We start from the raw sequence: 26,326 nt of genomic DNA, 5'->3' as shown, positions 1-26,326 counted from the left end.
ATATTTGTCCTTTGTGCTGGCTAACTGCTGGTTTACCCCTTTGGGAACTCTGAAAGGAGCGTATTTATGGAGCTGTCATGTTTGACTGGTTTTCTTTCATCATTATTATCGTACACGCTGGTCAATTTTGTTTGAGTTTGTCAAATCTGACAAAAATAAACAATTAGAGAAAGAGGAAAGTTTGTGACAAATAGCATAGGTGCATTTAAGGAGAAGTTTGATATGCATAAAAAGGAGAAAGGAATAAAAATTTATGTAGATAGGGTTCAATGAAGCAGGTTGGGTGGAGACGTGTGGAAGGTGCTAATGAAGGAGCCTTGGTGAGTTGCTGCAATGCGTCTTGTATATGGTACACACTGCTGTCACTGTGTGTCAGTGGCAGAGGGATTGAATGTTTCAGGTGGTGGATGGGGTGCCAATCAAACGGCTGCCTTGTCCTGGATGTTATCAAGCTTTTTGAGTGTTGAGCTGCACTCATCCAGGCAAGTAGAGAGTGTTCCATCAGACTCCTGACCTCTGTCATGTAGATGGTGGACAAGCTTTGGGGAGTCAGGAGGTGATGCCATTGATTATCAATGGTTATATTCTCTTTTGTTGGAGATGGTCATTGCCTGGCACTTCTGTGGCTTAAATATTACTTGCCACTTATCAGCCCAAGCCTGAAAGTTGTCCAGTCTTACTACATATAGACACGGACAGCTTCAGTATCTGAGGAGTCATGAATGGTGCAATCATCAGCGAACATTACTGTTATGTGATTCTTCTATTCGATGTAAATGGATCAATCACACACAATAATGTGGGTTTTTTATTTGAAGTTAAGCCTATATACATATAGATTTACTAGGAGGCTAAATATAGTACATCTGATCTCTCCCTGCTGTTTGCCAACTGCCTATAAGTCATGAGACTACTACATCGCATCCTGTTGAGGTAGTAAGGATTGACAGAAATATTAGAAATACTTCTTAAAGTTATATGCACATCCTATCACAACACCCGTTTTTTTCTAAACTAAAGGTTTACCTTTAAAGAATCAAACTACTTACATAAGACAACATAAAATTTAACACCGAGGAATAAGTTTACAAGTCTTTGAAAGGTAGTGGTGGTTGCTTATTCCTCCAGCGATAGGAACATAGGACTTAGGAGCAGGGGTAGGCCATTCGGCACAGAGAATGGCGGAGCAGGCTCAATAAGATCATGGCTGATGTGGTTGTGGTCTCAACTCCACTTTCCTGCCCCCCCATAACCCTTGACTCCTTTGTCTATCAAAATCTGTCTAACTCAGCCATGAATAAATTCAATGACCCAGTCTCCACTGTTCTCTGGGAAACCAGAGGGCTAACCCTTTGAGAGAAAAAAGAAATTTCCTTATGTCCATCTTAAATGATAAATCTCTTATTCTTAAACTGTGTCTCCTGGTTCCAGTCTCTCCCACATCCTCCTGGTATCCACCCTATCAAATCCACTTAGGATATCATATGTTTCAATAAGATCAACTTTCCTTCTTCTAAACTCCAATGGGTATAGGCCCAACCTATTCTATGGTGACCTTTGCTGGAGGCTGGTGCACGTTTTCAAAATGCTGGTTAGGGGTGCTTTGTCTGTATTGCATTTTAGATTGTGTTCTAAACACAATAGGGTTATTTGGTGTTTCTAGTTGTGGTATTGTTCTGATTTAGCATTTGTTTTGTCGCACTGTCATACCACTTGGTGTTCATACTTGATACGATCTTGGTTCTGGGCACATGCTGACAGTTTCTATTGGTTTCCAGGTGCCATCAGTTGGGTGTTGGACTCAAACTTTCTGCCCAATGTTCAGGTTGTGTAATTCAATTCCCTGTGCCGGTCACAGGCATCTTTCATCTTCCCCTGTTTTCGACTAATACCCCTGGGAGTATCGATGAGTGATGACTGGGGTTGGTTGTTCGCACTTGTCTGCTATGTTCATTCTGCAATATGATGAAGTTTGCAGGTTCAGAATGGGTATACATACCTGATTCAAACAGTGTCATGTAGCCCGTCCACCGATGATCCCACTTGAGTGTAATGGATCCCAGGAACAGAATCTCTGAGCCGTTGTACACAGTGAGTTTGGCAGTAGTTGGTTGAATCATCACTTGCTGCTTCTGTGGGTACATAGGAGAGAATTTTCTCCCCGTTGGGTGGGATGTTCAGAGCGGGCGCGGAGCCGACCACTGCCTGCGATTGGCTCTGCGCTGCCACTTTACATGGGCGGGTCAATTAAGGCGGGAGTACAATAAATGCGGCTCCCAAGGACAGTGGGAGCGGGCGGGCAGCGGTGGATGTACAGTGACCACCGGGTCCAATGGCGACCCAGCGGCCTGTTCAAATAGAGCGCAGGCAGCCTCGCAAAGACTGTTCAGCATGCCCAGCAGAGGACTGCTGCTGGAGGGCAGGCCATGCAGGAGGGTAGGGCAGCGGGGCAGTGTGCCCCTTGGTTTTCTGATGAGTGCCTAGCTGCCCTCCTAGAGGAGGTGGCAGCACGGCGGGAGGTCCTAGCTCCGAGGGATGGGAGGCAGAGGCCCCCCTGACCTGACCAAACGTGCCTGTGAGGAGGTGGCAGACGTAGTCAGCTCCCATGACGTGGTGCGACACATGTGGGTCTAATGCTGCAAGCAATACAATGACCTCTTGTGCTCAGGAAGGGTGAGTGCCATGTTGGCAAATGTCATTTAACACAGCAGGTAGGCTTTCCCCCAAGCCCCCGCCAACCCTCCCCTCCCCCTTACTTCAACTCTGAGTGTAGTTGCTGCATTGAATCATTGCCAACATGTGTCCCTTGCTGGGTGGGCCAGCGGATATTGTCCATGCCATGCCTAGTTCACGCTGAGAGGGTAGTGTGGAGCTGGGTTCTGCACCCACAGCATGTGTTAGACTGACACCCAGAGAACAGTTTTGGTGGCAATCTCAAGGATCTGCACCCAGGCGTAGTGCTGGAACTGCAAAACATGTCAAAGTCAGGCTGCTGACATGCTGGGAGGGGAGTTTCCAGGTGGTGGGGCACCCATCCATCTGCTGCCCTTGGCGTTCCATTTGTTTGTGCGTCCTTGCTTTGCAAGGTTAGACTGTGTGGTGCCAAGTGTGAGGGAGGCAGCATGTGGGCAAGGTGGGGTCAGCCCTGGCTTCTTGGCATGAGTGTGCGGCAGCTGCAGGGTGACGAAGCACTGGCGACCTGCAATGTCCCTCTCTGGCTGGGGTGGCAGGGATGTGATGGGAATCCAGGTACAGGGTGGACTAATCAATGCTCCTCCCTCCTTCTCAGGAGAAGACCACACACAACGCTGCCAAGCAGATGCAGACGGGCAGAGGCCAGGCCCAGTTGGCCATCATCACCAGATACGAGCAGGAGGCCATGGATCTGGAGAGGTGCCATTCACCCAGGCCACCGGTGGCGGTGAGGCTGGGATGCCACGGGGAGGTAAGATTGCCAAGCACTGAGGTCACCATGTGTGTCCCAGCAACCATGGCACTGCTGAATGCTCCGTGATTGAAGTTTGCAACATGGGTTGACCATTGATTATGGAAGGATGAGATGCTGATCCTGGGGACCAGTATGCACATTGACATTGTCTCCACTTTAACTAATCAAATGTCCTTGTTCTTCCTTTCAGCATCACCAGAACAGAGCTGGGAGGAGGGGGCAGAGGGGGCAGAACCGAAGGGTTCTGAGGAAATCCACTCACCAGCATCACACCATCTCAGCCAGGCAGACACCGGTGCAGATACCAGCACCTTGGTGGGAATTAGATCGTTGGCTAGTGTCCCGGGACACAGTGGTGAGAGCACTTCACACTTGCCAGAGGTGTGGGTGGAGACAGAGCGCTGACAGTCGGAGGACTGCAGGGGACCAGGCACATGCTCAGTTGGTGACTGATGATGGGCCTCTGGAGTCATCCATGAGGCAGCAAATTCTGGAAATGCAGCAAGGTGTGTGGGACGACCTGGTGGAGGTACATGAGGCTAAACGCAGCATGGTGCCCATTTTGGAGGAGTCCACATGGAGCTTCACCGATGCATTGAGCCTCATGGCCAAGTGCCATGCTTGTTCTATGGAGAGAGTGGCGACTCTTGTGGAGAGGCTCCTCCGGGAGAACAATCAGCGCCTCCTGGGGTTTCGTTCAGAGCTGCAAGTCCTCACAGCGGCATTGACCTCAGCTGGGAGAAGGATTGGGCACCAAGTTTCCCAGCTCGGTGCCCATCCATCAATGGTGGGCAGGGAGGTCTGAAGCGACCTCACGTCGGTGCACAAGTTGCCTGTTGTCTTTGCGAGCTCCTCTCAGGGCGCTCCAGATGAGGGCAGCAGCTCCTCCGCCCCTCTGCCAGTGACTGTGGGATCCAATCAGGCTGCGGTGACTGGGGAGAAGCCAGCTGTGGAACTGGCTGCTCCCTCCCAGGCGGGGCCAGCTAAGGCTCCACGGGCCAGGGGACGGCTACCAAGGTGATCGAAGCCAACAGGACAGCACAGTGAGCAGGCTGTCTCAGATGCCAGTGCCAGTGAGGGGGGAGCACCTAGACTCCCAGAAGTAGCACCCAGAAACATAAACTTAAGGCACCTTAGGCACACCACAGGCTTCTCACTGATGCTTTTACGTTGCCCCGCTATTAGTTGATGACAAGTTGGTGTGATGCATTACACCTTTGCATTCATTTTATTTTCTGCTTCATTTTGTTAATTCATTAAATTTTGATATGTGATCAGGCTCAGAGTGATTCCTTACTTCTGCAGGTGAATGGGAACCCTTGATGTTATGAGTGACTTGTTTGTCAAAGAGCTTTATTGACAAGTCACATAGTTAATGTTCCTAACTAGGCAGATTTTGCTCTCAGGTATCGAATAAGGAGTCTGAAGCCCTGGCTTGTGTTGGAGGTCCATCTATGGTGTGCTAGTTGGATTAAAGCCTCCCAGGTGTCCCTGCCTCCCTGGAGGCTGTCCAGGTCAGCGTCTATCCCCTCAGCATTCTCCTCTGATTGCTCATCCTCGGACTCACTACTGGACTCATTGTGTAGCCGGAGCAACTACATCAACATATTCTTTGTCCACTGCGACCCCCCTTTCCAGCACCAGATTGTGGAGAGCGCAGTGTGCAAGCACTATCAGCGACAGACAATCTAGGGGGCACTGGAGTGCACCCCCTGAATGGGCCAGGCATTGGAAGCGCATCTTGAGAAGACCAATGTTTCTCTCTACCACAGCCCTTGTGGTGCCCTGGCTCCTATTGTACCGCTGCTCAGCTTCTGTTCTTGGATGGCAGAGAAGCGTCATGAGCCACCTTCTAAGGGGATAGCCCTTGTCACCCAACAGCCATCCATCCAGCCGGGCTGGAGCACTGAAGAGCCCCGGCATCTGGGAGTGTCTCAGAATGTAAGCATCATGGGAGCTGCCTGGGTACCTTGCACAGACTTGTAGAATCTGCATCCTGTGGTCACACACTATGTGCACGTTCATGGATTGGAAGCACTTCCTGTTGACAAAGGCTCCGGGCTCACCTGCTGGCGCTTTGATGGCCACATGTGTAGAGTCTATTGCACCCTGGACATGGGGGAACCAGCGATGGCCGTGAAGCCTCTGGCTCACAAAGCCTGGCTGGCCTCGCCCCAGTGATAGTGAATGAAAGTCAATGCATGCCTGAACAAAGCGTCTGTCAAATGCTTGACACAAGTGTGGACAGCTGACTGGGAGACTCCGCAAAGATCACCCACTGGATCAGAGGCATAGAAGTTGAGGGCAGCTGTGACCATCAACGCCACTGTGATGGGGTGTCCACCCACACAGTTGGCGCAGGTCTCAGGGCCTATCATCTGACAATTGGAGGTGACTGTCTCACTTGAGTGACAGAGCCTCCTTCGGCACTGCACCTCAGACATGTTGAGATAGCTGCATTGCCGCCTGTAAACCCTGGCAGCAGGATAGTGGCGTCATCTGCAGTCCCTTCCACTTGGACTTCCTGTGCCCTGCGCCCCTTGTGCCTGCGCCTCTCCTCCCAAAGGTGGCTCCCCTGGAGGCTGAATGTAGACTCCTGGCCTCCTCCCATTTCTGGCCTTCCCTTCCTCCTCAGAGGAGGTGACTCCAGTGGAGAGCACAACTCCCATTCCCAGGCTAAGGGAAGGCTTCCTGAACCAACAAGGCCCCAGAAATGATGTTTACTCAGAGTCCTGACCTGAAGGCTGTTAGTCCTGTCCAAGCAGCTGTGAAGAGATTTGAAGTATTCCTGCTCACACAAGCAAATATCAATAACTTTAACAATTAAATGTCTGACAAATAACACTTGCGACCCCACCTGTGAATGAGGTTTATAAAAATGTGGTCCACCCGCCTGCCCTTTGCCCGACAACCTGAAGATCGCACAGGCCCCGAAAACTCATTATCAACTGATGCTTCAAGGGCCTTAAGTGGCCCGTTAATTAATGGCGGGCGCGCATCAGAGATCATCGCGCACCTGCCCACTGAAACATCGCGATGACGCGCGGTGACGTTGGAACGCTCACCTGATGCACAGTTTGGCACATTGTTGGGACAAAGTGAAATCAGGTAGGAGGTCTGTTGCGTTCCAATTGAGAGTTAGATATTTTGTCATCATCTTTTAGCTTTTTGCAGGATTTGTAATACTATCTGGAGCTTTTGACAGCTTTGTAAGCTTCCTCCAACTCTTTTAGAGCTAATTTAGCTCTGATTTGCAGTATCTTTAGTGGCCACTACCTTAACTGGTCATTGGTTATTGTTTGATTGTAATAGTGGCTCTGTTCAGCTCTTTCTGATTTTCCCATTTTAACTTTCAGCTCTGCCCACAACACAATAGTTTTAACATGAAATTGAGCTGCCTGCCTTAAAAGCAAAGTGAAACAGTGAAGAAAGCTTTTTTTTTAAATCTTCTTTTATGCTAGTAGCTGTTAGTTGGTGCAGTGATACTTTTCAGCCCAGCCGATTGTTTTCAACTTCTCCAGAAGCAGCAATAAGGATTGTTTCCTATGCATGAGTTCTGCTTACAATGAGACCATGTGCAGTCTGCTGTTTGATTTTTGTCCCTGCTTAAACTTTGCAGGAGGTAAACTTTAACTATATAAGCTCTCCCAAGTTTAAACAATCTTACTAGGGCTGCATGGCTGCTGACTAGAGTGAAATGTGATCCCAGAATGAAGATACAGTGTGTGTAAGATCCCTAGAGGGCTGCAGAAACACTTACACATGGTGAGGCTTCATGGTTGTTTCACTTTCACACCAGTTGTTTTCTTGAGCTGTATGTGAAGGGTTGAGGGTTGTGTATTTTCAGTCAAATCTTCAAAAACCATGCTGCCACCATGTTACGTTCATCTTCTATTCGATGTAAACGTATTGATCAGACACAAGTGTCTGATGAAACAGTAATGTGTGTTATTTATTTGAAGATAAGACTATGTACAGATAGTTTACTAGGAAGCTAAATATAGTACATCTGATCTCTACTCTGCTCTTTGCTGACTACTTACAAGTCATACGGCTACTACATCATATTCTGACGAGGTAATGACTGACAGCAGCTTAAGATATAATCCCTCAAAGGTATATGCACATCATATCACAACACTTCTGACCTTATAATGAAGGGAAGGTCATTGATTAAGCTAAAATGGTTGGACTAGGACACTCTCCTGAAGAACACTTTAGAGATGTCTTGGGACTGAGAAGATTGACCTCCAGCAACCATAACCATCTTCCTTTGTGCTAGGTTTGACTCTAGCTAGTGGACAGTTTTCCCCTGATTTCCTTTGGGTCGAATTGCCTGTTCCTGTGCTGTAGGCTCAAGATAAAGCTCCTAGATATCACTTCAACAATGAACATTTAGAGCCAAGTATTGAATATTTGGGCTGCACCCACTGAATAGGCAGAACATTCAACCCTAATATTATTTGGTCCAAAACTGCCTTTCTACGTGGCTTTCAATTAACAAGAATTTAACAAGACTCTGAACAAAAATTTCTCACTGGCTCAACATAACATTTAAGTGTAATAAAATGTATTATTCAGGTTCGCTTTGTGAGTAAGTCAGCAACCATCCTTCAACATACAAACGTGGACAGGGAGCAGGGGTAGGCACTCGGCCCCTCAAGCCTGCTCTGCCATTCAATAAGATCATGGCTGATTTGATTGTAATCACCTGCCTAGCCCCAATAACTTTTCACCTCCTTGTTAATCAAGAATCTAGCTAGCTCTGTCTTCAAAATATTCAAAGGCTCTGCTTTCACTGCCTCTTGAGGAAGAGAGTTCCAAAGATTCACAACCCTCTGAGAGAAAAAAAATTCTACTCGCCTCTGTTTTAAATGGGCGACCCCTTATTTTTAAACAGTGACCCCTAGTTCTAGATTCTCCCGCAAGAGGGAACATTCTCTCCACATCCACTCTGTCAGGACCCCTCAGGATCTTCAAGGCTTCGATCAAGTCACCTCTTACTCTTCTAAATTCTAGTGGGCCAAGCTCAACCTGTCCAACCTTTCCTCATAAGACAACCCATCCATTCCAGGTATTGGTCTAGTAAACCTTCTCTGAACAAAACAGTTTCAATTCTCTTTTACTTTCCTTGAGTCCATTTTGGGAGCTCTTGCTGGGAAAGAAAGGAAATCTGAAGACATAATGATACTTCTGAATGGAATCTAGTATTTCAGGACCTCACTATTTTAATGAGAATTCCTGAAATAAATCATAAGTTGGACAAGGAATCAGAGTTGATATTATTAGATAATTATGACTTCTAGCACTAGGTTATTTCTATGGATTGAAATCTTAAAATTTTTGGTTTTTATATCTGACTCTTAAAGAATCAAGCACAAATGTATCTTGTTGAATCTTGAACTCATTTAACTTGTTCAATTTAATGTTCCTTTCTAACTTATTTTACAGCTCTTCCATACATAAAATAGAGTTCTCTTTCCCTTCCAACTTGTAAATCACAATGTTTAACCATTTTCTCTTCATACCTGAACACCCTCACCCTTTCCCCTTACACATGCACACCCTCCCCCACCATGCTCACACCCCTCTCCCTTCACACACTCACACTCCTCTTCCCTCACATCCCTCCCATCCCTCTCACTTACACTGCTCCCCTGCTCACACTCTACACCACTTCTTACTCACACCCCTCTCCCACCCCTTAATTTACAACCCTATTCCCTCACACATGCAGCACTCATACCCCTCCCCATTACTCATACCACTCCCCCACCCCTTATTCACACCTGTTTTCCAACACACCCTTCCCCTACCATGTTCACACCCTTCCCCCACCTCTCACTTACATCCCTCTTGCAACCCTCTGTCACACACATCACTCAGACCTCCCACTCACAGCCCTCCCCAACACCTCACTCACAGCCTTCACTTCCATCATGCACAACCCTCCACCATCCCTCACTCATACCCCTCCCCATCCCTCGCTCACACTCCTTGCATCCCTCACTCACAACCATCCAATTTTCACTCACAACCCCCCACCATCCCTCTCTCACACACCTCCACCATCCCTCACTCACACACCTCCAAATCCTTCATTCACACCCCTTCCTCATTCCTCACTCACACCCCATACTCACACCTAGCACTCACACCCTTCCCCCACCCCTCAATCACATGCCCTCCTATACCCTACCCCTTACTCACACCCCTTACGCAACCTTTTCTCATTCCTCTCACACCCTCCCCACCCCTCACTCACAACTGTCCCCCACACCTCACCGACGCCCCTCCCCATCCCTCCCTGACATTCCTCCCCCACCCCCCATTCACATTCCTCCCCCACCCCCCACTCACACCCTTCTCCATTCCTCACTGACTGTCCCATTCCAACTCCCCCAACCCAAACTCACACCCTCTCCCATCCTTCACTCACATCACTTTCCCATTCCTCACTCACAAACCCCCCACCCCTCACTCATACCCCTCCACATCACTCTCACATTCCTCCCCATCCCTCTCTCATAACTCTTCTTCATTTCTCACTCACACACCAACCTAACCCTTACTCACACCCCTCACTCTCACATTCCTCCCCACCCCTCACTCACAAACCTCCCCTACCCCTTTCTCATTCCTCACTCACACTCCTACCCAACCTCACATTCACAACCTTCCCACATGCCTCACTCACACCTCCCACTCATAACCCTCTCCATATGTCACTCACACCCCTCCCTCACCCCTCACTCATACTCACCCCCATCCCTCACTTAATCCTATCTCTCAGTCATACCCCTCTCTGACCCCTCACTCACACCTCTCCCTCACACCACCCTCAAACCCCTCCCTCATTCCTACTCACACCATCCCCCACCCCTCATACCCACCTCTCACCATGACTCACTGACCCCTCCCTATCCCAAATCCCCCTTCCCTCACTCACACCTTCCCCCATCCTTCACTCACACCCCTCCCAATCCCTCATTAACAATCATCCCGCACCCCTCACTCATCCCTTCCCACTCACACCCCTCCCCCACCCTTCACTCACACCCCTCACTCACATTCCCTCCTCATACCCCTCCTCCTTTAGGACCAGCATTTATGATTGATGAATGATTCCGTTTCTTTGGGGAGAGAACAGATCGGTGGCTGGAAGAGATTTAGTAGATATTATTCCCTGGATATCAGGAAGGTATTTGATTCTGATACATATAATACTGAATTAAATCTAGTCCACACATCTTCACTGCTCCCCAGATGAACTCATGGGTCTCTGGGGACAGTTTGGAGGCATTTATCTAATGCAAAAAAAATCTCAATTGGTTCACTACAGTCAACTTTACTTTTAATCATGCAATTCCACAGGGCTAGTTTCACAGCGAGATGCTTTCACTTACTTCACCAGCCTGTTCCCAAGGAAGCTGAGGACAAGGTTCATTTATTTTCAAACGTATACTTGTGCATCAAATATTGCTGCAAAACATAGTGGTAGTGCACACCCACTGGAATTTGAACCATATCAGTTTGGTTTGCTGTTTTACACTTGCCCCATTTACCACCCCATTGCTGCTACTCACTTCTGATCCAATTAAAATCAGCCCCATGGTGTCTCCTGGGAGCTGAATACCTAGTGCCAAGCAGGACATTCTATTTGTTAACTTAACAAAAGCTGTACAGAAATGGGATAGATTATGACATCATGAGGACATGTATATCCCAAGGCCATAGAATCACTATTGCATGTCCTAAACAGACAGCAGCTAGTCTCTGATCATTGGACCATCACAGATACCTCCAGCTCCTCCATACATGGCCAATAGATTATTTCCTCTACCAAAGTCTACCAATGTGCTTGATCTGTTTACTTTAAAGACCCCAATAACACTCCACGGACCAACCAGTATTTCACAGTCATTCAGTCTTCAATCAATTTGAGCATCAAAATTGAACAGCCCCAGAAAACTGCTAGTCAGTATTTAGTTGACAATGTTCCCAAATGCCCGTACTCCCTAATGGGCCTCTATAGATACAGACCAGCCGAATTCAATCAGCTCCATTTTGCACAAAAGATCACTGGTGAAGGGCACCTCTTCATGTTTGGAACACGCATCCATACAGACAGGAAAACCCTTCTTCATGATCAACACTCTTCTCTCTCCCTCCAAGACAACTCAACCTTGACCATTGAAAATCAATTGAAGCAAAGCTGCAGTATTATGGGATGAGATTTTTATGGGATGGAGTCACTATGTTGCTTTTCTCCTGCCCTTTTAATGCCCTTCACCACAGTTGATCATTGATCCATAACCTATAGCAGCAATGGAGCCACTCATCTCTGACATGGGGACCCCATCTTTCTTTCATTCACGGCATCATGTATGGTGGCCAAGACTGATTAGGTCTTGAATGACCTGTGACCTCCCAACATCCTGTGCACTAACTAAAACCATACTGCAGCATAATAAAGAGTCAATTCTCCACCCCACTTCAATAGACATATTCATTTCATTCTTTAGTGAGGCCAATCAATCATAGACTAAATGTCTAAAAGCGTTTCCCAATTTTCCCAAGTCCTTCTCAAGAACCACATAATGGACTATATTGGACTATAATGCCCAATAATGGACTATTCTGCTGATTGATGGAGACGTTGCAAATTTTGAAACTTGTCTTTTTTGCACATTTCTTTTAATAAAGCCCATTTCTATTGGTGGGAGTGTAGCAGAAAATTTACGATAGAATAAAAGACACTTACCAAGTCTACTAATGTTTCAGCCTTATCCACACCACATGGACTGCAGTGGTTCAAGAAGACACCTCACCAACACCTTCTCAGGGGCAATTAAGGATGGGCAATAAATACTGGCCTAGCCAGTAACGCCCACATCCCAAGAACAAATAAAAGTTTCCTAAGTAACACTTCATAGAGCATTTAAAAATCAGGATCAAAGTCAGGTTAATGAGTAATCCTTTATACAATGAATAATAATTAGCCATGGATAATTAAATCAATTTAATGAGGATGGTTCATTTTAACAACAATATTTTCCTTTAAAGATTATATTTGTTTCATCAATCCACATAAATGCCTGCAACCACAAAATCAAAATATGAACTGATCAAAGGTCAAAATGGAAGTGAGTTAAACCAGTTGAACAGAAACTGCATCAGGAAGCTCTCCTAATGACCTTGTAGAGATAGCTACCTTCTAGTGTTGCTCTACCATAGCAGAGAAGACTTGGGTTCTCTCCAAGCCCTCTGCTGAAATAGCTGATCTCAACCACAACTAGAACTGAGGGGTGATAATAGGCCTCTTCATCTAAGAGATAGGGGGATTGCTCTTCAGTGCCTGCAATTGTGTAGGCATCAGGTGAGATCCAGATTGGGCTCATCTGTAACTTTCTCCATGTTTCAATAACCTGTCAGCACTTATTGCCTAAGTGTCACTTTGGTTCAACATGCACATATCAGGGTTAATGGGTCACATGTTCAAAGTCTTCTCCAGTATTCAAGCATGAAACTTAAACTGATGCTTCAGTGCAGTACTGAGGGAGTGCTACACTGTCAGAAGTGCCATCCTTCTGTCTTCCTGAGAAGGTGGATCTTAAAGACCCCAAATCAAAGAAGAGCAGGGAGTTCTCCTAGTTCCCTGCCCAACATTGCCCCCTCATTCAACCCCACCTTAAACAGCCAAATTAGTTGGTCATCCATCTCATTGCTGTGGAACCTTGCAGTCTCCAAATTAGCTGCCAAATTTCCTCACAGCGATGACAGCTTAAGAGTAATTTACTGACTGCGAAGTATCGTGGGACATCCCAAGGGATGGATAAGGTGCTATACGTAAAGGTAATAAAAGTAAAATACAGCAGACACTGGAAAGCTGAAATAAAACAGAGAATGCTGGAAAAGCTCAGCAGGTCTGGCAACATGGGTGGAGAGAGAAACAGAGTTAGCTTTTTGAGTCCGCATGGCTCTCCTTCAGAGCTCATAAGAAGAGTTAAATGGGCTCGAAACGTTAACTCTCTTTTTCTCTCCACAGATGCTGCCAGACCTGCTGAGTTTTCCCTATATGAAGGTAAGCTCTTTGTTCTTTGCAAGTTCTTCGGGCTACCACATGAAAGAAAGGCAAAAGCCTGGGAAGTGGCCTCAGTGAGGAAGTGTAACCTAACAAGAATCAGTCCGCTCAGGAAAGGAGAGGAGAAAGCTGGAAGAGATGGATTGTAATAACATATGAACGATACAACAGTCCCAATTGATTCCCTTGTGTATTTCTCAGCTTCTGCATGACTTCTCCTGAATAATGTTCACATATAGTACATTTTAAATGTTAAGCATCTCATACCTGAGGACACATGGTCTCGATGCGGTGAGCTGCCAGTTGAATAAGTTTGGTTCCTTCCTTATTGGTTGACATTGAGCAAGCGAGATTGGCCACCTGCAAAGTCAGACAGAAGGATAAAATATCTATCCAATCCAACAAAGTATCTGTTGAAATAAAATAAATGTTCCTGCATATTTAACTACATATTCTAAGAGCAATTAGAAATCTGTTTAAACTAGTGATAACCTGATTGCTAAAAGCACCAGCTGCACGTTATTCGTCCAATCGTTTATAATATCCTTAACGTACCTAAACCTCGTGTGACATAAGATACCATTTATCCTGAAGCCTCAGGGTGAATGGGCTATTTTCTGTCAGGCCTGACTAAACTAATAAAGCATGATACAAGCTCTCTCCTTCTATCTTGAAGTAACCGTGGAGAGAGTGGAATTTTCACTCTGGATTAGAAAGACTCTTCTACCCTCCCCAGTGTTCCTGATGGCAATTTTTTCCACACTCCACCAACTGAGATCAAACCGTCCTGACAGATGAATAATCTCTTCCATAATACCACTGGAGGAATGGCCAAGCTTTCAAGGTTCAGGGGCTTGAGGACAAAACTGTGCGCCAACACAGACCCAGTTTAAATTATAATGTAACACTACACTTACAGATCGACTTAGTGTCAATATTGTATACCATGCAAGAAACTGAAGTCAAGCTGTCATGACACACTGTTTCCATTGTCTAGAAATCTAGATCCCACCCTCGTTCTCTCTCTTATCACATCCCCTCTTCCTGTCACTTTCACATTCACGCCGACACATCATGTGTTTATATTCCTAAATACTTCATAACTCCAGGATACCAATGTATAGTGGCTATAATCCAGAAGGCCTCGACAGATAATCGTGGTGGTTTGAGAACTTGAATTCAGTTGAAACAAAATGCTGGATCAGTAAAAGTGACCATGAAGGAGTTTGATTGTTGTAAAATTACAACAGATTGACTGATACTTTAGCGAAGGAGACCTGCTGTCTTTACCTATAGTCTGCCCTATATGTGACTCAGTCCTGCACCAATGTGCTTCACTGTTAACTGCATCCTGAAATGGCCTAGCAAACCACTCAGTTGCATCAAAACTACGACAAGGCAATGAGTGATGGGCAGTAAATGTCAGCCTTGACATCAATGCACACATCTGGAGAATGAATTTTTAAAAGTACCCAACAACCCAAATGCTGCAGGCATCACTCATTATTTAATTCATTCTCAGCATGTGGGTTTCATTAGCAAGGCAGGCATTTATTGCCTCTTTCTGTTTCGAAAATGGGATAAAAAGGGGGATAAAACAATCCACAACAATCCATTCTACTTTAATTAATTGGAGTAATTCCCATATACATTTCCTGATCTCTCAGGTTCAAGCACATTGAGCTAAAATTTGGCCAGCCCTAATTTAATGCACATTGGGTTACAATTTGTGACCTGCCTGCACCTGTTCAGATCCAGATGGGCAACAGGCAAACTTTGTGTACCCACCTCACCTGAATGATTATGGCATTGGCTCGGTTGGTACTCACACTACCGTCTGCTCCAGAATGCTGCCTATGCTCTCTGCACACAGCAGGAGGGCCAGGCAGCATTGTCTGTAAACTCATGGCTCAGTTAGTCTGCTCTTCTTAAAGACAAGTTGTATCTTAAAGAGAAGTTTACAAAAATATTGCCTCAACATCAATTATTGGAAAGTGAACATTAAAACAGATGGATACAGTGCTGGTGGCATTAGTGTTTCAGGTGGGCAGTAGCAGAGATGCCGTGGTTCCATATGGAACTAGGAGACTCTCAAGGAGCACCCTCAGAAGGGATTGGGAGCAGGTGGCCAGGGAAGTCAATTTTCAGCAATTGTACCCAAGGACCTGGCAGCAGTGCCATAAGAAGTCTAATGTGGGTGGTAAATGTCACTCAATGAAACTTCACGTGACATCTCATACCCATTACATCACCAACCTCTCATGCTGCTCAATGCATCACATCCCTGCCACTAACTAAGCAGCACTCGCTGACATTCAGGACACACAGCTAACATTCAGATACTCCACCTCACCTTCACATGCATACCAATGCTGCAAGACTCACCATCCCCATTCACTGCCACCATGTACCTCCAGCTATTCAGTTATGGCAGGCACATTACTCAGACACAGGACTACACCATCACTGACATTCTATACTGCTCTTGCACGACAAGGTGGCCTATAAAAGAAGGGAACAGAGCAGAACTGATGGTAGACAAGGACACCTACAAAACCTGAGGAGCTGGTTCCCTGCATCATGGGCTGGCTGCAATGGGACCCATGGCACCTGGCAACACATCTATACTATCAATATTTTCTGCAGAGATAGTAGATGGATTGGTTATAATCTTCCAAAATTCCTTAGATTCTGGAAGAGTCTCAGTACATTAGAAAACAACTAATGTAACACCTTTATTCAAGAAAGAAGGGAGACAAAAAGCAGGAAACTACAGGCCAGTTAGCCTAACATCTGTCAGAGGGAAATTGCTAGAATCCATTATTAAGGGGGTTATAGCAAGATACTTAGGAAATCATAATTTGATCAGGCAGACTCTGATAGTTTAGTGAAAGGGAAATCATGTTTAACTAATTTATTAGAGTTATTTGAGGAAGGAACAAGCAGGGTGGATAAAGGGGAACCTGTAGATGTGGTGTATTTGAATTTCCAAATGACATTTGATAAGGTGCCACATCAAAGGTTGCTACATAAGATAAGAGCAGATGGTGTAGTGGGTAATATATAGCGTGGGTAAAAGATTAGTTCGCTAACAGGAAGCAGAGAGTATGGATAAATGGGCCTTTTTCGGGGTGACAAATTGCAACTAGTGGGGTGCCGCAGGGACGAGTGCTGAGGTCACAACTATTTACAATCTACATCAATGATTTGGATGAAGAGACCAAATATATGGTAGCTAAATTCACCAATAATACCAAAATAAGTAGGAAAGTAAGTTGTCAAGAGGAGGTAGAGAGCCTGCAAAGGGATATAGACAAGTTAAAAAAGTGAGAGAAAATTTGGCAGATGGAATTTAATGTGTGAAAATATGAACTTGTCCAGTTTGGCAGGAAGAATAGAAAAGCAGTGTATTGGTGAAATGGAGAGAGATTGCAGAACTTGGTGATACAGAGGGATCTGGGTGCCCTGGTACATGAATCACAAAAAGTTAGTATGCAGGTACAGCAAGAGATTAGGAAGGCAAATGGAATGTTGTTGTTTATTACCAGGGGAATGTAATATAAAAGTAGGGAAGATTTACTACAGCTGTACAGGACATTGGTGGGCCCACATCTGGAATATGGTGAAAAAAATATGCCTGGGAGGGAGAATGTTATGCCCCTCAGGTGTGCGCGCGCGCAACCCGACTGGGTGTAAAATTGTGCGAGATGACATCAGGCAAGCGTCCCGACATCATTGTGCACTCGTGCGATACTTTGCTCAACAGGTATGCTCAGAAGTCAGAAGCACACTCGCTGACAATTAAGAGGGCAATTAAGCCTGTTAACGGTGCAATGGTCACCGATTTTTTGTGGCCTGTCCAACCTTATGGTTGGCGGACGAGCGAATCAGTCAAGCGGCCTTTACATTTTTCATCAATTCTCATCCAAGGGCAGAATGAAATTTCCATTAGGAAATAAAATAAAAATAAATATCTGTGGACAGCATTTTTATGAGGTATATTTTCAGGTGTTTGATTGAGATGCATGGACATTTCTTTGCAGTTTTTTAAACATTTATTTCATCATTTCCAGCTCTGCAGCTTCCTGAGGCAGCTGTCTGCCTTCAGGGAGCTCTCTCGCAGCACTCACCTGCGCCCACGTGACATTGCCCCTGCCCTTTTCCCACCCCCGACCCCAGCAATGAGAAGCTTTTCAGCACACGTTTCACACTGGCTGGCCGTTAAAATTGCGGCTGGGGGCCGATCGCAGTCAGCTGTCTATTTCCTGGCCACTCCCAGGCCCATCGAAGGTAAATTCAGGCCATAACTGCATCAGAAAAGGTTCACGCAACTCATTCCTGAGCTGAAGGACATATCCTATGAAGAAAGGTTGAAAACTTGGGGTCTATACCCATTAGAGTTTTGAAGAATGCGAGGTGATCTTATTGTAACATATAAGATCCTGAGGAGACTTGATAGGATAGATACGGGGAGGATATTTCCACTTGTGGGGTAGACTAGAACTCGGGGACACCATTTAAGAATAAGAAGTCTCCCTTTTAAGACTGAGCTGAGGAGAATTTTTTTTCTCTCATGGATTTTATTAGTCTGTAGAATTCTCTACCCAAGATAGCAGGGGAGGCTGGGTGACTGAATTTATTCAGGACAGAGTTAGACAATGGGGTCAAGGGTTATGGGGGCAGACAGCAAAGTGGAGCTGAGACCACAACCAGTTCAGCCATGATTTATTGAATGGCGGAGTAGGCTCGGAGGGCCAAATGGCCTAATCCTGCTCCAGTGTTCCCAACACTGAGAACAATGAGGACGATGGCATTGTTCTGCCTTATGCCTCTTAACTCCCAGCTCACCCTTATCCTGTCTATCTGCCATGAGGTGCAACCTGCTTTCCACCAACTCTACTTCCCTCATACCAACCTTCCTCTTCCGAGTTCCTGCTTTCAGACACTCAAGAGATGCTGTCTGCCCAGTTACAGGAGACCCAGCTGGAGGAGAGAGAGCAACAAACACAGCTCTGACACAAAGGCCCAGTTAATTGATCTGACATTTGCTGACTCAGATACTAACAATGGGCATAGCTTAGAGGCAAATATAAAGTTGGGTTCATCACATGGTGAGTCAGTGGGCATGGGTGAGTTGCAGCCAGGAATGGGGTAAAAGAAGTTTTACTTGCCAGCTCATTGGGGGCAGAGGGAGGTCACAGGCAGGTTCTGCTGTGGGGTCTCAGATGGAAACCTCAATGGGGCAGTGTAGAGTGCTGAATAGGCCTACACACTGAGATGCTGGGTTCAATAACAGCCACCTGTCATTGTCAAAGAGCATGGAGGATTCCAGCTCTACCTTGTCAGAAGGCACAGTGCAGAATGTACCCTCTCTGCAATGTACCCACTTAAACCTGATAACCATTCCAAGGGGGTGGCAATAAGTTGTCAATCCTCCAGGACTGGCCTGGAGTCTCCAGGAATTGAAGATCAATCTCCAGGACACTGCTGTGTGCGACTCTGGAGAAAAATCATCTGGACACGAAAAGTTTTTTTTTGTCATGTTCTTTGAACTTTTCTCTTTACTGGATATAAAAATATCGAAAATGGGGAAAAAAGGCTGTTTGGCTGACAGTCAAGCATCATTCAAGTGAGTGATAAGTCTTTTTGTTTTCCAATTGGCGTATGAAGGCAGTACATCACAAGGATGGGTGTGTTTTGTTACGGACAGGAGGGGAGTTAATTTAAACAGCCCCCACCTCTCCTCTCACCACCCGTCCATAAACAGAAAGGTGTTATCATTTGATTTACCCCTTTATAAGTGGTGGCATGTTTCCCAACCTCTCAGTTTTGGTGTGATCAATTTTCTATTAATAACCCCACAGCAAACTTGAGATAGGATGAACTCAAAGGGTCACAAATGCAAAGGAGGGACAGTCACAACATTGCCTCCTTTTCATTCATACAGTAAGAGAGGGATAGAGAGAAGAAAGATTTACAGTGCAGAGACCACAGAGAAAAAAAAAATATTGTTTCTCATTGGTTCCAGAGTTCAGAATCAAAGTCTAGTGAGGTATTCCTCCATGGAGGTCAGCAGGTTGAAAGCCAATGCTGTATAATTCGCTTTTCCAGTGACTTCTCACAATGAGATAGGCATGCAGAGATGAATCAAGCTTTTAGGCAATGGTATAGAATTTCTAGCAGAAGCAGTGTAGATAGGGCCATATGTCTAACCTGGGCCAGAACTCCTTGTCTGTGAGGCTGCTGGTCAGATGATAAAAAAGCAGACTGAGACTTTGCAGTTCAGCAAGGCAATATTACTGGTTCAACAAGCCAGAGGCCCATGACACATGACTCCCACTTCACCACACTGCCTTTGACAAAGAAGACATATCCCTCATCTAGGTCCCCAATTCTATTAGATGCCTCAGCCATTAAAATTGGGTAGTTTGTGTGGTCCTTTGTCTTAGCAGACTTCTGTTGGCCAGCTTGGGTTATGAAATGCAGATGGCTTTTGTACAGCTCTGTTTGAATTTAGTTTCTGCAGTCCACAGTGGGGTCATTAGTGGCTCTTCAGGGATAATTATATGCGAGTTTCCTTGATACTGCCAGGAAGCTCCTTCTGTTTGGTGTCACAGACACAAGGTGGAATTATCCTAGATTTGCACAAAGTGCAGTAGCAGGCGGGAAAAAGGACATCTCTGATTCGCCTGCCCAGCCATTACCTCAGTCCTTCAATAACCTGGGGCCATTTTAAAAGGTGCCCCTGAACTGAGCTAGCACTCGCTAATGGATCGGAAGTCATTGCTGCCAAAGAGAGCAAACATGCTGCTCCCAAATTTAGCAACGCCTCCCTCAGGTGCCTACTGGACTCAATGCAGGCCTGCTGTGAAGTCCTCTACCCTCGCTCTGGGCGACGCAAGCAAGGTGACAAATCCAGCATGGGAGGTGGTGGTCAGCGCCAATGCCCTGCAAAAGAGGACAGCCACCCAGTGCCAAAAGAGGATAATGATCTCCATTCCACCAGGTGAAGTCATTCTTCTCATTACTCTCAATTCTCACACTCATCACCCATCCACAGGGATCTCATTCACTGCCAGTTCAAGGGACATCACCATTCACTCTCTCAGACACACCTTCATCTGCCCTGTGGATTGTGTCCTCATTCCATCCATGGCACCACTCACCACCCACACCTTCTGGGCATCCTTCTCATCTGGCCTGGCAGGTGTCCTGCTTACACATTCTCCATCTGTATTCATGCAGGACAAGCTGGTAAACAACAAAAGGAAGAGGCCACAGACTGGTGGAGGAACGCCCGACATCAAGGTCCTCACAGACTTTGAAAATAGAACCATCCAGCCGGCCGGTGAGGATCTGGACCGTTCCTGTGCTGACAGTGAGGTCGGCGCTGCTCTACCAAGTGAGGATCCAGCAGTGCAACATCCATCAGACAACCATGCTGTGAGTGAGTTCCCTCCCTGCCATGCATTAATTATCTCTCCTTGCTTTCGCAGGCACATCTGGGAAGCAGCCGAGAGGGTCCAAAACCCACGTCCTCAACACCAGCCCCGAAGACACCTCAGAAGAAGAATCTGATGACTCCCTAATTGAAGTCCTATTACAGCACTCATCCACACCCTCCACCAGCGCAGAGACACACATCTCGGTGGGATCTAGCTCTAGAGTAGCCTTGGGGTCACAATCTGATGAGTGTGTCGTGCTTTCTGATCTGCAGCAGGCGGCGGCAGGGTCTTCCCGGATCCCTGGCACCTGGAGGACTGCTGGAAGCCAGACATTTGCTGAGCCTGAGTCAGATGATGAGTCTCGGGACTTGGTCATGTCACAGTTGCTGGAGCTGTAAAGGCAAGCTCGGGAACATCAGGAAGGGATGTCTGCTGCGCTCTTCAGATTGCAAGGCACAATGGAGGAGTCCATCTGCCTTCAGTGTGAGATGATAGCACCAGCATGCCAATGCACTAACATTGGTAGGATGGCATCTGCCTTGGGGACCTTGGTCCAGGACATCACTCCTGCACAGCTGCATGGGCTCAACTCCATCACTGACATCATAGTTGGCTGCCAACAGTGTCAACACGAGAGGAGTGCAGGCCAGCTCGATCTCACTCCAGCTTCCCCTTCTCCTCAAGGGGTCAGCCATAAACTCTCGGGCACCCATAGAGAGGATGGTCAGCAAGTGCACACCCTGGGGCCATCTCAGTGATGCTTGTCATTGTTGCCAGAATGTCGTGGGCAGGCATAATTGAGTTCCAACATTCTCTCTGTGTGCTCTCAGCACTTATTAGGTGGGGCTGGCCCCCATCTCTTCAGCATCCATGACTGGTGATACTGTTCTCCTGAAGGGGTCAGGTGCTGAAGGCTGACAAGGGATCAGGTGTATTTAAAAGTTCATTGCTGCATCTCTATGATATGGCCCTGATCTTGGAGAGCAAGCAAGCTGCCCTCAGCCAGACAGGAGTCAGACATTCTCAGAGGCTATGTGAAGATCTATGGAGTGTCCTCACTGTATCATCATCATCATCCTCCTGGAATTGAATTAGGGCCTCCACTTCATCTCCATGACATAAGCCTGAGCACTGAGGGTATGTGTGCTGTGAATCAAACATTCACAGAGGCACAGGTAAGGATGTCAGGACTGTCTTCACTGCACCTTGTCATTATCGTCCATGAATCTTGTGGCTGTGAGGGCCTCCCAAGCACGCCTGCCTCGTCTGGCCAGCGCAATGGCCTCATTGCGGGCATCCCTGCCTTCAAGGACCTCATCATTGTCATGCCATCCAATGTCCTCCTCATCAGAGGGTATGTGCAGCTCTTCCATCTCCTCCTCAGCCAGTTCCTGCCCCCGTTTGCAGTGCCAGGTTGTGGAATGTGCAGCGAGCGATGATGATGCGCGATACCCTTAGTGGGCTGTATTGCAGTGCTCCAGCAGACCTGTCGGGGCACCGGAACCTCATCTTCAAAATACCTATCGTTTGCTCCACCAAAGTCTGGGTCGCGGCATCAGCATCATTATAACGTCGCTCTGCTGCAGTCTGAGGCCGCCACATGGGTGTCATCAGCCACTGTTATGGCACTCGAGACAACTGCCACAATTACTTTTGCAATTTGTATGTTTCGAGATATGGGCTTTGAGTTCAGTAGTAATAAGACCATTGAGTCTATAGGTTTTGACAAAACTAAATTAAACATATATTAGTAAGAGAAATGATTTTATGCAAATACATATGTCTACAAATTACTACTATAATAACTTCTAAATCCCCTAATTAATCTGACTCCCAGTCACACTTTCATTAAGGCAATAGTAAGACACATAGATTTTAAAACACCCAGGTAAAGAAACATGATGCCCTGAACAATCCAATTTAAAGTAAGGTTTCTGAACTTCAGTTTGTTGTAGATAACAGCTTGAGGCGTAGATGCTGAAGGCTTTTCTCACTTGTTAGATCTTAAAATGCCTGCCTTTATACACAGCCTTCTCTCCTTTATACCTATTTTCCCCTTTGCATGCAAATTCCCATTGTTTCACTATGTTTTCGGACTTTACCTCCCTGATCATAAAAAAAATTATCAGAGTACCAATTTTACCAGTAACCTTTAGGAAAAATAAACACACTGTTCCTGAACTTATCCTGGCTAGGTAAGACATTTCACCCCATCCCTTGAAAACAATATAGTCTGGTTTATTTAAAAATGCAAATGTTCTTTTACACCTCACATTTCAAACTTCCCCCAAGTTCACTACTTAACATTTCAAACCTAGCTCATATTCTAATACATCAAAGCTTTCAGACTAGCTGGCTTTAATCCAATTAAGTCACACATACAGAAACACATACATAGACACAGATACCACTATTTTACAAGAAATTCCAATAACGTTATTATATCTTCCTGACAGCCACATTCTCTGTGGGTAGCTCTTGTCCCCGAGGAGCCAACACTGCAGCATCTCTGGACCCTGGAAGATGTCAGGGATATGAGACCTGCTAAGGATGTAGGAGTCGTGGATGCTCCCTGGGAACTGTGTGCAGATCTGTAGGGTGTGTTTGTGGTGTTCACACACCAGCTGAACAATCAGCAAGTGGAAACCCTTTGATGTATTAGAGATGAGCTAGGGTTGAAATGTTAAGTTGGTGAACATGGGGGAAGTTTGGAATGTGAGGTGTAAAAGAACATTTGCATTTTTGAATAAACCAGGCTAGGTTGTTTTCAAGGGAGGGGGTGAAATGTGTCACCTAGCCAGGTTAACGTAGTTGACTGCTTGTTGCCACGGAGATCTAAGTGCCATGTGAGTGCAGTCAATGTAGCCTGCACCTGCGGAAAACCTGAGATGTGTACAAATCCCAGCGCTCCTGCTTCCTGGCTTTACTGATCTTAGGCAAAATGCACAAAGTTCTGTGCCTTCAGAAAGATGGCATCCGTGACCTCCTGGATACACTTGTGGTGGAGGCTTGTGAGATTCCACACAGGTCACCTGTGGAACCCTGGAAGGAGCCACTAGTGTCAAAATTGAGCGCCACAGTCACTTTCACTGCCACTGGCATTGGATGCCCTCCATGTGCCCGTGGTGCCAAATCCTGCAGCAGGTGGCATATGTGACCGACCAGTTCCCTAAGCACGTGTAGTCTTCACAACAGTAGTTCTTAGTCATCTGCAGGAATGGCAAGAGCTGTCTATAGACCTTGGGTCTAGCGAGGCACCTACAAATTATGGCTCTCTGTGGACCTTTAGCTGCATGCACAGCAGACCCTGCTGCCCCTTCAATTTGAGGGAGGTGCACCTCCTCCCTTTTCCCAGCTAGGTTCCTTCAGCGCTCTCTTCTTTTTCTCTGCTCCCTGTAAGCTATGAGGCATACCACTAAATCACCAGGTTCTATGATGCTGATCTTCTCCTCATGCAGGATCAAAGAGAGAGACACATAGGTTAGCATATGTGTCCTAAGAACTTCTCTTGATTAAGTCTGAAGGCCCCTTCATTCATGCTGGAAAGTGCTGGCCACCACTTGGATGGTGCTTCATGACTGTCTGAACGCCCACCAACCTCCGCCCCTCTCCATTTGGCTGTTTGGCGGCAGCTTTGCCTATTGGACTGCATGCTGTGCTCTCAGCTCAGGCACAAGCATTCTCCTATCCCACACTGCAAGGCTGCACTGTTAGCTTGAACCATGATGGATACTGGTCCAAACCTTAATAAAGACTTTGCAAGGAGCTGTGAGCACCTCCACCAGTGACTGCTCCATGCCCACCTTTCGCAAGGGGATTGTACAACTTGCCCAGTCGTCCAATTGCTCTGCTGCCCCCTGAAACGCTCATTAATTTGCAGTCTGCACCTGAGGGGTGAAAAGTTCTGGAGCATTTGGTGGAACTTTCATGCTTTTACGTTGCTTGAGTGGGCAGAAAGGTTTCAGAGGCCCGACTCCAAGCATGTCAATGGAGCTGCTGCTGAACGGTCTCAACTGCAGAAGAATGCTCACTTTTGGCAAGCTTTTCCAAGTGTGGCCTCCTCCCTCACCCCCTCCCCCCTTCCCAGCCACCCTGCATGTGCCTGAGTATTTCTGTCAGTACCTCATCAGCCCCCCTCCTTTCCCCCACCCCCCAGGTCTGACTCGCACTGGAGACCATGTTCCGGCACTACACTGAAAGCCACCTGGGGAAAAAGGATTTGCTTGTGCCCCCTCCGAATGCACAGTGCCTCTTCCTTGATGTCCTACGGATGATGCTTGTGAGCGCTGCGCAAGTTTGTGTACACTCACCTCCGAGTTCCCCTCGAAGTTCAGCTCGCCAGGCATACACCTTTTAAAGGCAGTCGTGAAGCATAACATTCTGAAGTCATGCTGATGTAAGTGGTAAATTTGACTTGGGGGGATGATTCCAGTGAGCAAGGCTTATAATGAGATTCAAATGTATCAAGATGACAATCTCGATGTGTGGCGGCAGGAAACACAGCTCGCCATTGACAGGTGGAGTGGACAATTGTAACCTGGCTTCAAGATGGCGTAAAACCAATTTCTGGCCATTTTGCCATATGGTTCCCCCCTCCCTGCCCACCATGACGCTCGATGCCAATGGGGTCAGAAAATTCTGGCCATAGACCCGGCCTTTTTAAGTCTTTCTCTAGTTTGAAATTTTTAGAGGTAGCAATGGGCATATCTATATATATTTTATAAAAAAAATATAAAAATGTACAGGGTGAGGTCTTAGTCTCTCACAGTTGGCCAACTAATCGCTGGAGCCGGGGAGGCAAGTCATGTGATGAAACTTGCAGCAATACATTTAATCACATTTAGGTAGCAACACATATCACAAAGTTTTGTGCCTTGGTGGTTGACTCTGTGTTAAGCGTCGACTGGTTTGACTCAGGAGCTCCAATCCAGCATGACAGTCTCTGCTGCAATTATTGCAGAGGAAAACGGTGGCCTGAGAAGGTGCATGATTTGCTGGCCTCTGTTTAGCAGCTACTCTTAGCTCCAAGCACTCATTGAAACAGATGGACTGTGGCAGGTGAGTGAGCACCTTACTAGTTGCTCGAAATTTCTGAGATATTTCTAATCTTCTCCCTCAGGAACCAAGGGTGTATCCCTGTTTAACCCCAGCTTCTAATCTTCCATTAGCTTAACCGAACATAATGCAAAAAATAAGGCCGAATGTATAAGCCTTTCTCTCTCAGTTCACAGCCCCTCCATCGATAAGTCCTCAGCTGTGCCTCCTTGTGGTGACACATAAAAATTGGGTCCATCACAGCTCCAGACGAACGTGTCAGTGGAGCTCGAAGGAGCCTTTGGCCTCCAGAAA

The 26,326-nt window shown here is 46.5% G+C and overlaps 1 protein-coding gene across 1 annotated transcript in view; it reads right to left on the bottom strand.

Moving 5' to 3' along the window:
• LOC121289841 (catenin alpha-3-like) overlaps positions 1 to 26,326 on the bottom strand; it is a 1,845,970-nt gene that overhangs the window by 590,541 nt on the left and 1,229,103 nt on the right. Inside the window, exon 10 of the mRNA XM_041209732.1 lies at positions 13,800 to 13,892. Coding sequence (XP_041065666.1) covers positions 13,800 to 13,892 — 93 coding nt within the window. The remainder of the gene's footprint in view (positions 1 to 13,799; positions 13,893 to 26,326) is intronic.

This window comes from Carcharodon carcharias, chromosome 17, assembly GCF_017639515.1.
Source record: "Carcharodon carcharias isolate sCarCar2 chromosome 17, sCarCar2.pri, whole genome shotgun sequence".
Lineage (NCBI taxonomy): Eukaryota > Metazoa > Chordata > Chondrichthyes > Lamniformes > Lamnidae > Carcharodon > Carcharodon carcharias.
The sequence above is the reverse complement of the archived record's forward strand: the minus strand, read 5'-3'. Positions and strand labels throughout refer to the sequence as shown.